The sequence below is a fragment of the Diabrotica virgifera genome, chromosome 3 (genome assembly GCF_917563875.1).
Source record: "Diabrotica virgifera virgifera chromosome 3, PGI_DIABVI_V3a".
NCBI classification, from domain to species: domain Eukaryota; kingdom Metazoa; phylum Arthropoda; class Insecta; order Coleoptera; family Chrysomelidae; genus Diabrotica; species Diabrotica virgifera.
This window is the reverse complement of record NC_065445.1, coordinates 1,981,996-1,998,750: the sequence shown is the minus strand read 5'-3', so window position 1 is coordinate 1,998,750 and position 16,755 is coordinate 1,981,996. Positions and strand designations below refer to the sequence as shown.

Sequence of the window (16,755 nt, the reverse complement as noted above, 5' to 3'; positions counted from 1 at the left end):
TAAGTCAGGTATAATCAAATAAAAAAAAAGGTTTATGAATAGAAAAACTGTATAAAGATAAAAAACATTTATTTTGGTTTATTATAATAATTAGCTTTTACAAATGGCATTTTAGAAATAACGGCTTCGTATATTTTATCTCTTATCTTCAAATTCACTTGTGTTCCAACTTTACTATGACTGGTGGGAACGTAACCCATGGCTATATTTTTCCCCATACTGGGGGAAGGACAGCCTGATGTTATTTTACCCAATTCTTCACCTTCTTTGGATAAAATAATAGCTCCTTGACGAGCTGGTGGTCCAGATTGTGATATTAAACCTACACAACAAGAAATAATGTTATAACTTAAATAGGAACTGTTTGTCTTAAGTTAGTCGGTCAGAATTATATCTGTATATTTTGATGCATTATTTTTCATGGATTCTAATAAAAATAGCTTAAGGCCTTTATTTTAAATATGAAAATTTGAAACTTTTCATTAAAATAATGATTATGATCTAGAAGGTGAAGTGCGTATGTAGAAGTGTCTGTTTTTCTATCGTTGAAAGCACTTTTATGTTCTGCTATCGGTTTGTCAAAGGTTCTGCCAGTTTGACCGATGTAAGTTTTTGAGGCAGTCACCAAGCTTGTATACACCACTGTGTAAATGTTTTTCCGTTTGGCTCTTGTTATTATTAATACATTTGATAAGCTTTTTTTATATGTTTAGCCAACAAATAACGACTTAAGCAAATATATTAAGATTTATTTGAAACGTCACTTATAAGTTTGTAAATCTTGAAAATTATTGTAAAAATTGCTAAAACACAATCAAAAAGTCATGGTAATTCTCGTAGAAGACGAAGTCCCACCAGAGGAGTCCCATCGCATATTATTCGCAATCCTTTCTTGAATTTTATGATTTTCGTAGGTCCAATAAACAAAATTTCTCAGTAACTGAATCAGTGAGAAGAGGAGCCCAAATTTGAAGAGAGATGAGCAAAAAGACTATTTTTTATTCCTTTTTGTAATTTTTAAAATCATTTAGTGTGTTTTATAATCAAAATTTAACCCTCACGCACAAGTTGTACATACAACTTCAGTGAGGAACTGAGTTCATTTTATCATGTACAATTTATTTGCTACAAATAAACTCCATTATCCATTATTATTATTATTATAACAAGGGCAAAAAGAAAAAGCACTTACACAGTGGTGTATAAAAACTTACATCGGTCAAACTGGAAGAAACTTTAACAAACCTACAGCAGAACACAAAAGGGCTTTCAATAATAAAAAAAAATAGATTCTGCGTACGCACTTCTCCGTTTAGATCATAATCATCCTTTCAATGACCAATTTCAAATTCTCCGTATTGAAAATAAAGGCTGTCTTTATTAGAATCGACGGACATTATAAATTAAAAAATACAGATACAATTAAATGATGTGTGAACTAGCTTTAGTTACCTATTCTTTTAGTTGGCGATCCTTCTTTAATTTGCTTAAGAATAAAATCTGCTCCAGGAAAATTTTTCAATTCCCTCCTCTTCTTTGCAACCAGCCACGTTAAAGCTCCCTGTATTGGAGTAGTGTCTTCGTCGATATCATTGCCATACAAGCATAAACCAGCTTCTAATCTACCAAAAACAAACAAAGGGTAAAAATGTCAGTAATATATGACATAAATACTTAAAAAAAAATAATGTATTAAATAAGCTAAATAAAGAGATTATAATAAGATTTATTTTATTTTGTTTATTATTTATTATATAAAGAAAAATATTTATAATGGGAAATATAGGAAATATAGGTGAAACATCAAGACCATTAAACGTTAGAATAAGTGAACATCAATCTTATATTAAAAATAGAGAATTTGATAGATCTCAAATATGTCAACACGCATGGGATAATGAACATAGAGTTCAGTGGAGAGATTCAAGTATAATTCTGAAAGAAACAGATAGTAAAAAGAGAAAAATCAAAGAAGCGGCTCTAATTATGCTAAACGAAACCAATTGTGTCGCAAATTCCTCGGTGGAATGCAGTAGGATGTGGATACCCATACTGAAAGAGGAAGTCAATAGAAAGAAAATACCACAATTAGTAAGTCAATAGTCGAGTTAGTACATATTTTATATTTTAGTATTACTTATATATCCATGTATTATTGATATTATTTATAATTTAAACAAAATTATAGTAAAGTCAGAATTTGGTATTAATTTTGAGAGTAAATTGAATGTAAGACCAAATACTTACGATGTCGGGATAGTATCACGAGGTTTTTCCTGGTTTTCCCTCGTGATTTACTATGAGATCTCTAACGCGAGAATTTTAATGTCACCGTTGCATGTGGTTGTCTTTTTAAAGACAGATCACATGCTATGATTTTTTTGTGACGGATATTCTTGAGTTGGGGTTGATTTCATGTAATCGAATGAACTATCTTTCAGTAAAGTCGTCCCAGGAACGCAACTCATAAATATTGGCAATATCATTTTAAAGTCTTCTACTTTAAAATGTAGCATATGTATCTGAATTTCAGATATAAATGAGTCAAATTAAATAAATTATTAGAAGAATTTTTTTACTAAGCAACATTTTTGTTTATGTTAGTAGTATTTTGTATTTTGACAACGGCACCCGATTTGGCCGTCGAAACGTTAATAAAAATCATTTTTTAATAATATTGTGGCTTATTTCCCATTATAAATAGTTAAAATTGTAAAAATGCCACAAGAAAATAGCTTCAGAACAACATTAAGAATAATATTCTTTATTTACAAAGAGACGCTAATAATAATTGTATCCGAACGTCTGCGGTCCCTCTTGTGAGTACCAATGCCACAAGGATAGAAATTATTTTATTTATAAATGTTTAATAAACAAAAATTTCCTATCCAGCTAAAATTCGAACTTACAACCCTTGGATCCAACGCTAGGCTCCCTTACTACTGAGCCACAGAGGGGAGAAATATAATTTTTAATGTTATATTATATTATGAGATGGAATGAAATATATATTTAAAATATTTACCTTAAAGAATCTCTAGCACCAAGACCAGCCAACTTCACATTACTATTTTCTAATAGCGTTTTAGCCACTTTGACAGTTTCAGAAGCAGGTATGGAAATTTCAAATCCATCTTCTCCTGTATAACCACACCTAAAAAAGTAAACTATGTTTAGATCCCTAGAAATCGGATGTAGGATAGAGAAAGCAAGATCTGCATTTCAAAAAATGGCTAAGCTATTCAAATGCCATGATTTATCGATACCCATAAAAATCAGGTTGCTACGATGTTATATCTTTCTTATACTGTTGTACGGAGTACGCCACCTGTAATAAAATTGAGGCTTTCGAAATGTGGCTTTATCATCGAATTCTGAAGATATACCGGGTGTCCACTTATATTTTCCCCCATTTTAACTGCCTATAACTTCTAAACGGCTCAAGATAGAAATATGCGGTTTTCGCTGAAATGTTTTATTTTGGTAAAAGTTTGGTCTGAATTGATTGAATTTTTTATATCGCTTTCAAATACGTAAAACAAAATGGCGGATTTTTGAAATAAACGTTGTTGACTTTTTTTTAATGGAACACCCAGTATATTTTTTTGTAAATTGAAAGAAAGGTCATTCACCTATCCAGCGATATAGAGTTTTTCAAAATCGGTTGTCAAATCACTGAGTAATTAATTTTTAAAATGAGAGGTGCAACATGGATATCACATACCTAAATAACATAACTAAGTAAATATAAACTAAGTAAATAACATAACTAAGTAACTAAAATTGATATTATGGTATGTGATTTCCACATTGCATCTCTCATTTTAAAAATGAATTGCTCAGTCATTTGAGAACCGATTTTAAAAAAATTTATATCACTGGATAGGTAAATGAACGTTTTTTCAAGTTTTTAGATAAATGACCATTTTTATATCGCTTTTAAATACAAAATGGCGGAATTTTGAAAAAAAACATTGTTGACTTCTTTTATTAAAACACCCAGTATATTTTTTCGTAACTTAAAAAAATGGTCATTTACCTATCCAGTGATATATTTTTTTAAATCGGTTATCAAATGGCTGAGCAATTAATTTTTAAAATGAGTGATGCAATGTGGAAATCACATAACATAATATCAATTTGCTTAGCTATGTTATTTAGGTATGTGATATCCACGTTGCACCTCTCATTTTAAAAATTAATTACTCAGTGATTTGACAAACCGATTTTAAAAACATTATATCGCTGGATAGGCAAATGACCCTTCTTTCAATTTACAAAAAAATATACTGGGTGTTCCATTAAAAAAAAGTCAACAACGTTTTTTTTCAAAAATCCGCCATTTTTTTTTCGTATTTGAAAGCGATATAAAAAATTCAATCAATTCAGATAAAACTTTTACTAAAATAAAACATTTCAGCGAAAACCGCATATTTCTATCTTGAAGCGTTTAGGAGTTATAGGCAGTTAAAATGGGGGAAAATATAAGTGGACACCCGGTATTATACCGACCACGCTGCTAATCAGGGTGTTTTATTAAGAATACAAAAAGAAAAAGGGCTGTTAACCACAATAAATACAACATAGAATACCTCAGTCACATCATGAGGAACAGTGAAAGATATGGACAGCTGCAACTAATCTTGCAAGGAAAAGTGGAAAGAAAGCGAGGACCAGGAAGGCGAAGGATATCCTGGCTGAAAAATCTACGTACGTGGTTCAGCACAACAACCACAAATATTTTCAGGGCAGCAGGGTTCAAAGTACAGATTGTCATGATGATCGCCAACATCCGAAACCGATAGGCACTACGAGAAGAGAAGCTGTTCAGGTTTGTTCCTATTAGACATATGGGTCAGTCTCAGCAAGGGATGGCTATTGTTCTCTAAAATGTATAAAATTATATTATAAACCTATACGTTTACCGAGTTATTCTGCAGTCGCTAACTCCAGCCACGGATCCAGTTGTTGTATTCATAAAATATAATTCCGAAAGCTTCAGTTCTGTCAAGTTCTGCAGGCTTTCTGCTGCCTTTGGACCTTGAAGGGCCAGCAAGCTTCTCCCACTTGGTTCATAAAATTTTATGTTTATATCTGCGTCAGAATTGTTCTTTTTATAAGCATCCTTAAAGAGAAAAATAAGAAATTTTAGTTGTTAATTTATTTGTGATTTTTACATAATACATAATTATTAAAATACAAATCTCTAATAATTGTATATCAAACAAAGAAGAAAGAATTACTGATTATGCTCCCAATGTAAGTATAAATATTATTGTTTTATGACTAATGAGATCTTAAAATCACAATCAATTACTTTTAATGGGAAATAAATGTTAAAGGTTAAGGTATGAATTAAAATAATAAAATTTATTTTACTTTAAAAACTAAACAGTTTTTCCATTCTCTTAGGACAAAAATATTTAGCTACCTACTACATTCTCATATTTTGACGTTCATTTGTGTCAGTCGAAATGATTTGTCAATTTTGAGGTTAATGCCCCTTAATGCTAATAACCATATTGTCATCGAGAAAGCTCAGTTGCCTCAATTATCTCATTATAATACAATGTATGTATTTATGTATCTAAATCTATATATTGTATGTTCCCTATGTCCAGCTGAACGATTTACGTACTGTATACGTGGGATATCATATAATGTGTCATATTATTTATCTTTCTTATGTATTGTACCCTCGGAAATCGCTGGAAAAATTTACACTCAAAATAACAAAATCCAGTTTGGCAACACTGTGTGAATGTTGATAGTATCATATCCCTTTTAAGATAAACAGAACTGTAATTTAGTCTAGACAAATTAATATATTTTTTGCCAGCAAAACTGAGATTTTTCAACCAAATACTGTTTCAAATATGATGTGCAAAATAATTTCTAATTGGGCTCTGATAATGAGTTTGCTTTTTTGTCATTAAAGTAGAAAACAATTTAAATTTCACTCATTAAATCGTTATCGTCCAGTCATTGTCCTAATTATTTTAACTTTTAATAAGTGTCGACTAGTTCTGAATGATTAATAAGTTGTTAAAAGATTTTATCTGTAGCGGCTTCTGGAATGCCTTAAAACTATCGAATTTCATTCGACCATACCTACAAATTTTGCATTATTGTGAAAAAATATTTGGACATATAATTTTCTTTTTTATTCGAAGAAATTGCATTTCGATCAATTTTCATGTCTAGCAATTCATTTTCGAGCAGTTGATTCTTAGCAATCGCGTTCAAGCAACTGATCTAGAATCAAAATTATGACAGATTATCTAATTATGACACACTATCTAAGGTGCAACGAAGTTCACCGGGTCAGCTAGTACTATTGGGACCGTGTAAGTTCGGAAAAGCGACACCTGGTTTCTTCGCTCTGCACTTTTATTCGCACTTTTGATTATATTGGCCAATCATATGGTCCTGGTTACTGGATAATTGTCAAGGCCATAGTCAAAAAAAAATAATAAGAAGAAAAAATAAGATTCAGGTTATGTTATTAAAACGTAAACAATTGTATGTAGTAAATAAAATTAGTTATTAAAATCTCACAATAAAACACTGAAAAACGTTTGTTTTCTATACTTCCACAAAATTTATTACAACTATGTTATTACTACAGCTGTTTCGGCAAAGTGCCTTTGTCAAGTGATATATTTTACAATGTGTTTGTCTTTTTAAGTCTTTAACTGAAGAGGTTGAGGAGTGGGGAGCTGTTTGTCTCGAGTTGGTCATTCAGAATTATATCTGTATTTTTCAATTTATTAATTTCCATTGATTCTAAAAGTATTCTGAATGACCAACTCGAGACAAACAGCTCCCCACTCTTCAACCTCTTCAGTTAAAGACTTAAAAAGACAAACACATTGTAAAATATATCACTTGAGAAAGGCACTTTGCCGAAACAGCTGTAGTAATAACATAGTTGTAATAAAGTTTGTGGAAGTATAGAAAACAAACGTTTTTCAGTGTTTTATTGTGAGATAAAATGAATTTCCATCAAGTAACGGTCGAATCCATCAATTAGTTATTAAAATGCAGTACTGCAAGCAAAATACAATTAATTAAATTTACGTTTATATAATAATTGCATATCATATCAATATTGTGAAGCAATATATAATTTTTCTTCTTAAATGACAATAGGTATGAAATGTACGTCAATTTGACAATTTCAATTGACAATATGAATTATTTAAGAAAGTTGCAAGATTTCTCCGCTATTCGCGCACGATCGTTTCGCGTATCCCTTCCGAGTACTTGCACACTGCGAATATATTTTCTACGTTATTATACGGGGTAGAGGCCTGGATACGTTCTGAAGCTTCTTTAAGAAAACTCGAAGCATTCAAGATATGGTGTTACAGACGCATGTTAAGAATTTCATAGGTGGATCGTGTGACTAATGTTAAGGTCCTACGTAGATTGAGCAAGGAATGGGCAAAGAGCGCAAACTAGAATATCTTGGTCATGTTAAGAGAAATGAACAGAGATATAGTTTATTGCAAGTCATTCTGCAGGGCAAGGTATTTGGAAAGAGAGGAACAGGGACAAGAAGGATATCTTGGCTTCAAACACTAAGTGGTTCAATACATCTACAACTAGACTATTCCGAATAGCAGCAAGCAAAGTTTGAATAGCCATGCTGATAGCCAACATCCGGCACCGTAAGCAGAAGATAAAAGTGAATAGTTTCAGTATCTTACATGCAAAAATGAATTCAGTGGTGAAAAGGCTGTCTGATCCAACACTGATTAATTATTTTGTTTGTTAACGTTATTTTATTTATTCTTTCTACTTACTAAGGCTCTTAGCATAAGTTGTTGATCGTGTTGTTTTCGAGCTGCATTTGATACGACATATAGATGGTCCTCATCTATTTTGGTGACGATAAGATCATCCAGGATACCTCCTTTTTCATTCGTAAAAACAGTAAGACTACCTGTATTTTTCTTTAGGCCTTGTAAATCTGCTGTACATGTTGTTTCAAAAAATTCTACGCATTTTGCTCCTACAAGACAATTTGATTAGCATGTTTTAGATTTTAAACTGTTGGTCCAGATATATTGATATTGATTTCTAAAAACGAGGCAAATGAACTGAATTTTGCTGAGAATGTCAATAATTTTGGGATACCAAAAAGATGCAAAAAGTTTGCCACTACTACTTCTCCTACAACTCTTTAAGCGACGGGCGATTTTTAATGTCAATTATGTGCGCGAAATCAATTAAAAAATAAAATGTGTATTAACTCGACGGTAAAAATTTGATATCTTTTAATTAGAGTATCATATCGACAAAAATCAAAATGCGTTTTAAAAGTGAAGAGTGCAGCTTTCATATTCTATTTCTACACTCACCGGCACAAAATTCCGCAACCCAAAATTTTTGATTAAGTTTGACAATCTATAACTTTATTATTTGTACTCCGATTTTCCAGATTCTTGCATCAGTTTGTAGGTATAGTCCGTTCGCTAAACTCAGACACAACTGGCTGGTGATTTAAGTAAGTACCTAATTTTGCCAATTTTGGTAAAATTGGCAAAAAATAATTACTAAATAGTTAATAATTACTAAATAGTTAGTAATTTTGCCAATTTTTTCAAAATTGTCAAAAATCAAAAAAAAATAAACGACTAAAATATCTAGCTAGTTGTGTCTGAGTTTAGCGAACCGACTATTACATTGTTTCACGGTTTTTGCTCTAAATTTTAAATAACCGCTTGGATTGACATGAAATTTGGCATACGCATGACGCAGCTTACATGTCAAAGAAAAAGGTGATATTGTGCCGATGTGTGCTTTTGCCCTTGGGGTGACTTTCACCCCCTCTTGGGGCTGAAAAAATATATGTCCGGAAATGGAAAACTGACTAATTTTAAGTAACTTTTGTTCTATGGAGTTTTTTCGCCAAGTCAGCATTTTTCGAGTTATTTGCGAGTGAATATGTTCACTTTTCAACAAAATAACTACATTTTTAGACGGTTATTCGCAAATAACTCAAAAATTAAGTATTTTGTCGAAAAAAACGTTCTTAACAAAAATATAGCCTGTAAAAAAGTAAAAAAAAAAACGGTGTACGCATTAGGTCTCTCGACCCCATAGAACCAGAGTTATAGCCAATGAAAAATAGATTCATATTCACCAAATTTCAAATAGAATATTTCGAAGTGAAATATCCAAAAAATTAAGCACTTTTTGGGGAAAACCCATTATAACTTTTTTAAAGTGTTTAAAAAATTTTATTTCTGTTTTTATAAAAAGTTCCTGGCATTAAATTTAAGCAAGTTACGCTCAAAATAAAGTTGGTCGCTTTTGTTTTGGCAAAAAAAAATCGGGAAGACCACCCCCTAATTAGCAACTTAAATGAAATTAATCGTTACTGCTCCACAAATTATTTTGCTTATGTTGTGTTTATATGATCTTTAAGTTTTATCGATTCAAAGTGCTTATTTTTGAAAAAAATTGGTTTTAAAGTAAAATTTTTAAAAATTTTAATTTTGAAAAATATGCTTTTTTCAAAATAGCTTAAAAATTGTTAGAGATACCAATAATCTCGAAAAACAAAAAAAAATCAGCATTGCTTTTCCGAATATCATGTATTTTTTTGTTTTTCTGTTAGACAAAAATTGATTAACATTTGGTGTTTCTAAATTTGCATACATTCGTGATCAGTGACTCGTTCAACCCATTTTAACTACAGCTATTTCAAAAATAAGGACTTTGAACCGATGAGACTTACAGATCATATAAACAATTCTTACACGAGTCAAGAAACTTGTGAAGTCGTAACGATTAAGTTCATTTGAGATTCTAATTAGGGGGTGATTTTCCCAACTTTTTTACCAAAAAAAAGGGACTAATTTTATTTTGAGCGTAACTTGTTTACTTTTGATGCTGGAAATTTTTTTTATAAAACAAAAATGAAGCTTTTTTTAAACACTTTAAATAAGTTGTAATGAGTTTTCCCCGAAATGTGCTTCATTTTTGGTTATTTCACGTTAAAGTATTCCATTTGGAATTTGACGAATATGTACCTATTTTTAATTAGCTATAACTTTGTTTCTACTAGGTCTAGAGACGTGATATTATATACACCATTTTTTAAAAATTTTTACAGGCTATATTTTTGCTAAGAATGTTTTTTCGACAAAATACTTACTATTTGAGTTATTTGCGAAAAACCGTCTAAAAGCGTTGTTATTTTGTTGAAAAAATGAACATATTCACTGACAAATAATTTGAAAAGTATTGACTTAGTGAAAAACCTCTATAGAACAAAAGTTACTTAAAATTAGTCAGTTTATCCATTTCCGGACTTACTTTTGGACGCACATTTTTTCACCCCCAAGAGGGAGTGAAAACCACCCCCGGGACAAAAGCACATATCGGCACAATATCACTTTTTTTCTTTGACTTGTGTGTATGCCAAATTTCATGTCAATCCAAGCGGTTCTTTAAAATTTAGAGGTCTTGCAATATTTTACCGTTAAAAAACGTACTATATACATGTATTGATGTCGTTTTTTATTATTCTGGTATCAAAAATTTTTTGCTTAGATGGCATTATACGGGGGTGAATGGAAGCGTTGTATTTTCTCTTAACTTTAAAAAATTCTGAAGAAAAATTTTGAGGGCTGATTTTGTTTCATATTCCTTTTGTATTATCCTGTAAGTATCACTAAGGTTTTGTTTTTTGAAATATCCAAATATCTCTTTTCTTAGCTATAAATAAAAACACTATTTTAAAGGTTTTTGTAATTAAAAATATCAAACTCACTAAAATTAACAAAACAAAACAGAATTAACAACAAAACCAAACAATTCAATAACGGGTATGTCCACCTCTTGCAGCAACGACTGCTCGCAATCTGTTTGGCATCGAATAAAGGTGTGTTATCCTTGCCTCGGGAATAGCCCGATATTCCTCTACCAGGGCCATAACTGTACCAAATTTTCTGGAGTCCCAGGATGACGGCGAATAGCTTTTTTTAATTCATCCCATAAATACTCAATAGGATTGAGATCGGAGACCAACCTCTATTTTATGATTCAATCATTGTTTTTATTTACAATAAATGGTACAGCTCTTAAAAGAAAAGAGATAATCGAATAATTCAAAAAACAAAATCAGCCCTTCCATTTTTCCACAGTGTTTTAAAGTTAGGAGGAAATACAACACTTCCATTCACCCCCGTATAATGTAATGCAAGCAAAATTTTTGAGTTACCGGAATAATACCAAACGATATCAATACATGTACCTACAAACTGGTGCAAGAATTTTGAAAATCGGAGTACAAATAATAAAGTTATAAATTGTTAAACTTATTCAAAAATTTTGGGTGGCGGAATTTTGTGCCCGTGAGTGTATATTTTGCTGCAAATAAAATTAGTTTCTATAAAGCTGTTAAATAAACAAACGTTGAGCAATCATTTGCATTGACCGATCGCTGTGAAATGTTCATTGTTAGAGCCTAGTCTTCAAAACCTATAACATCAAATTTTGATTTTGAGTATTGGTAACAAATACGAGGCATTTAAAATATGCTTGGTATAAACTTTCATATTACAAACGATCTTACGTCACGGAAAATAGGTACCTCCACTAAGAGGGCATTAGGTGAAAGTAGCTGAGGTGGTTTACTTTAGAAAAATGTACTTATGCAATCGAAAATAAGCAGTTTTAAATATTTTATATCGTTTTTAATTTGAAATTTAAATTCAGCGTTTTTTAAGCATATTTCAAATGCCCCATATACACTCACCAGCACAAAAATGTGCCACCCAAATTTTTTGATTAAGTTTGATAATTTATAACTTTATTATTTGTACTCCGATTTTCAAGATTTTTGCACCGATATTGATATCGTTTTGTATTATTCCGGTAACACAAAAAATTTGCTTGCATTGCATTATACGGGAGTGAATGTATTTCCTCCTAACTTTAAAACATTCTGTAGAAAAATAGAAGGGCTGGTTTTGTTTCATAGTCCTGTCATATTATCCCGGAGGCATCACTAAAATTTTGTTTTTTGAATTATCCGAATATCTCTTTTCTTGTAAGAGCTGCACCAGTTTTTGTAAATAAAAACACTGATTGACTCATAAAATAGAGGTAGGATTGATAAGATTAGAATGGCCCGCATGCAGCCCAGATCTCAATCCTATTGAGTATTTATGGAATGAATTAATTATTCGCCGTCATCCTAGGCCTCCAGAAAATTTGGTACAGTTATGGCCCTGGTAGAGGAATATCGGGCTATTCCCGAGGCAAGGATAACACATCTTTATTCGATGCCTAACAGATTGCGAGCAGTCGTTGCTGCAAGAGGCGGACATACCCGCTATTGAATTGTTTCGTTTTGTTGTTAATTTTGTTTTGTTTTGTTAATTTTAGTGAGTTTGATATTTTTAATTAAAAAAACCTTCAAATCATTTACAGCTCTTACAAGAAAAGAGATATTTGGATAATTAAAAAAACAAAACCTTAGTGATACTTCTAGGATAATACAAAAGGAGTATGAAACAAAATCTGCCCTCAAAATTTTTCACAGAATTTTTTAAAGTTAAGAGAAAATACAACGCTTCCATTCGCCCCCGTATAATGCCATATAAACAAAAAATTTTTGTTACTTTAATAATAAAAAACGACATCAATACATGTACCTACAAACTGATGCAAGAATCTTGAAAATCGGAGTACAAAAATAAGAAAGTTATAGATTGTCAAACTTAATCAAACATTTTGGGTGGCGGAATTTTGTGCCGGTGAGTGTATGTTACCAAAACTCAAAATCGAAATTTCATGTTATAGGTAGGTTTTGAAGATTAGGTACACTCTAATAATGAAAATTTTAACGTTTATTTATTTAAGAGCTTTATAGAAACTGACTTTATTAGTCTGAGTCTGACCTCAGACAAGTTTACTCCACTATTATGAAATGTTGACACTAATGACACTTATGAAATTTTGACACTATTAGTATTTCATAGGTTAATTAAGTTATATCAGAGATTTTTATGTTTTCTTTAATTTTTAGATGTTTAGTCTGCGTTTATATAAAAAAACAGTGGTTTTTAGATCTATTTAGCGTCGTATTAGTATAATATAATATTTATGGATTACCGTCGAAGGCCGATATGATCAACCAAAAAAGAAGATGTATTTGGTGACTTTTCTAGTAACTTTATTGGGTGTGAATCTGTCTTTTTAGTTTACTCCTCCTGGTTTAAAAACAAACCGTAGGTAAGGATGAACTAGGTACTCTGTTAGTCAGGGTTGGCTTAAGAATTATTTAAAACTAAGGATTGTAATTATGGGTTTAAGGTTTAATACAGTACAAATATAATATTTTTTTCATGTGAAAAATTGAACAAGTAGCATTTTCGTTTCTAACAACTGCACTAAGTCTATTCAGAGATGGTAACGCAAATGAAAATTTTGAAAAATACTTACCCCTTATTTCAGTCTGCAACATATGCGATACATCAAACAATGAAGCATTGCTCCTCGTAAATAAATGCGAATTAACAATACTGAGATTATTATACTGCACAGGAAGCATAAATCCTCCAAAATTAACTATTTTACCACCATTTTCCACGTGAAAATTATACAAAGCAGTGGTTTCCCCTTTAGCATCATTACTTAATAGCCTTATTACACTATTACCGCTAAAATTCTTCAAAATATTTCTCGAAATCATAATGAAACCATGAATACTAAGTTACAACTGAGGAACGACCTTTACAAAACAGATAATGAACCAACAGATTAAAAGGTTACGATTACTTACTATACAAATAAATTATTTTTATGTTATTGGTCAATGAGTCAATCTTAAGATAACTGTTGCTGCAATAGATAAAAGTTTAAAGGTAACAACAGAAATTGTTTTGAATTGACACAACCACTATTATACCCCAGTCTATCTGTGAAAAAATCATTGATTATTTTTTTATTTAGCTTAAATGCCCCGACAACTAAGGTTATTACCATGAACTGTTGATTTCGCAATGTGTAACTGATTTTGTGTACCTAACTATGAAACAAAAAAATAGTGATTTTGCCCGTGACTACCATAGACATAATCAAGATAGACAAGGCATATTAAGCAAAATAGCATAACGCGCGGACAATCGATCGGTGCACCGATGGTCTATCCATCTCTTTTTACTGAGCGATCCCGCTCACGTGACAGACAATGATGGCTAGACCACTCAAAGTGAATATTGACCAATGACGTCCATGATATACGCCTTTTCAACGATTCTCATTTGTTTCAAGCTTCTGTCATATTATGTCATATAATCCGTGTATAATATTAATATACGACACATGACAGAAGCTCGAAACAAATGAGAATCGTTGAAAAGAACTATTGGCGTACCTTACCTTCTATTCTTATTATGTCGGTGGTCATACTGCACTCAATTTTTTGTGACACCCTTCTTTTTTATCCTATCTCTTTTCAATTTTTTCTGGCACCCCCCAATTTTATCTGATACCCTCAACTTTTTTCTTATTCTCTTATTTTTGTATATTTCTTTATACTTTTGATTTTGAAATATTTTTAGAAGTCTAAGGAAGAAGATCTTTACAATATCCCATTAGATATCAAATTTTATTAGTTGTATAGGAAGTGTGTAAAAAATGTGCTCATTACTCAAGAATATCTCTATTTTTGACAATATCGAAAATTAATATACAGAAAATATAAATGGTTATTCATTTTTAATATACAGAAAATTTGTTTATAATTAAAAATAATTTTAAAACATTGTTTAGTTACAATAATAAAAACTATTTTTCAACACTTTCTATGCGATAAAGTTGAAAATTCAAGTTTGTACATTAATGCAATACTTTAATAATTATAAATTTAATGAAACAATTCTAAATATGTACCATATTTAGATCAAACAAAGTGCCAAAAGCATGGATTTCACGGGAAACGTAAAAAAAGTAAATAAACGCGAAGTTAGCCGCAGTTTTAGTGACGTAAATCTACATTGTGTCTAACACCAGAGGTGATAGCATACATCCCTGTCGGACCCCAAGTTATTGGATTTTGATCACCGGGTTCTGCTGCGTCTGTACGAATAGACCATGTTTGACTCCAGTAAAGATTGCTAATAATTCTTAGATCATAGCTGTTTATCACAGGATATTGCTTTTTCCACTTCATTTGATGTGATTGGTAAGTGGTCATTACATAAGGATGGAAGTTGTTCAGAGCTACCTTCAAAGAGTTCTTGTTGTATTTGGTCTATATGCAAATTTCTTGATGATGATATTCCCCTGTGGATCTCGAATATTGCTAGCTGTGTTGGATTTCTGAAGATCAGCTGCTCTTTTAACCTTTTTATGCATCGTATTGTAACGATATGATACCTCGGCAAGCGATAAGCTGCTATTACCAGAGAGGACCGATGGAGTGTCCGTGTTTGCGCATTCCTTCTTCATTGCACCGCTGGGGGAAATCGAAGGAGTAGTGGGATCGAAAGCATATTTAAGGCGAACCAGGAGAATGAGGAAATCAGTCATGGTTAGCGTATTGAACTAACTATGGCTCAACAGCTGATGCTCGCGTATTGAACGAGCTTTAGCTGGCTTGGCAAAGATGCACCGTTTGTGAGGTGGAACTATGCCTAGGTAGACGCCACCGTAGTGACGTGGGGTCTTGCCATGATCGTTATCGCAGTAGGCGGTAGTAGCGAGGAATGATCTCCGCATCGGAATATAGGTCTATGTTGATTTAACGTAGAAAGCTTGTTATTGTATATAAATAAACTGTTTATTGTATTATTTTAATGTTGCTACTATGATCGAATAACTGTAAGAAAGTTTAATATTGTTTTTCCTTTGCAGAAGACGGAAGTATAATTTATTTTATTTGTTTTAAACTGTATATAATAATATTTAATATATTTACTTTATTTTTAACTTGTGTTTTACTGAGTCTGTCGTCTTGAAAGGACTACCCGTTACAGTATTATTAAACATATCGTGTTTTTTACCCCAAGAAAGGGGTACAAGAGGGCTGTATCTTGTCTCCTATTTTCTTTAATATATACTCAAAAGAAGTATTTAAGACAGCGCTGGAGGAGAGCATAGAAGGCATAAAGATAAATAATTAATACCATAAGATGACACTGTGATTCTAGCGAGTAGCATGGAGGAACTGAGTTGCCTAATGAGTAAGATACAAAAAAACAAGTGCACAATACGGACTCAACATCACAAAAACCAAATGGATGTTAGTAAACAAAACCCAGCAACGACCAAGGCAATTGATATTAGAGAGGTAGGAATAACTATAAAGAAAAGAAAGTTGGAATATTGAGTTACGTTATGAGGCACAATAAATATAGAATACTACAGCTAATCATCCAAGGGAAAATAGACAGCAGAAGGGGTCCAGGGAGGAGAAGACACTCGTGGCTCCAGAACTTGCGGCAATGGTTCGGCTTGTCATCTGCCGAACTATTCAGATCTGTCGTAAACAAAGTCAGAATAGCCATGTTAATTGCCAACGTTCGGAACGGACTAGGCACATGAAGAAGAAGATCGTGTTTTTGGTCCAACAACTCTCTTATCTCTTCACCATTCTTATTTTAACCAATTTTCTTTGCCCTTTGGTATATTATGTTTTATTAAGGTACTAGTACACTTTAGAAGACCAACAATAATCATTTTTTCAAGAATTTTTTCTCAGAGCCTTTATTAAAAATGAACATAAAACTT

General features: G+C 31.8%; 1 protein-coding gene across 1 annotated transcript; it reads right to left on the bottom strand.

Moving 5' to 3' along the window:
- Positions 1-52: 52 nt before the first annotated feature.
- On the bottom strand, positions 53-13,776 carry LOC114324435 (aminomethyltransferase, mitochondrial). Its single transcript, XM_050646234.1, has 6 exons — positions 13,465-13,776; positions 7,809-8,017; positions 4,926-5,125; positions 3,026-3,154; positions 1,453-1,622; positions 53-322 (listed from the first exon to the last, which is right to left on the bottom strand). Exons 1-6 carry the CDS (start codon positions 13,712-13,714, stop codon positions 69-71), a joined length of 1,212 nt encoding a protein of 403 aa, XP_050502191.1. The 5' UTR covers positions 13,715-13,776; the 3' UTR covers positions 53-68.
- Positions 13,777-16,755: the final 2,979 nt, after the last annotated feature.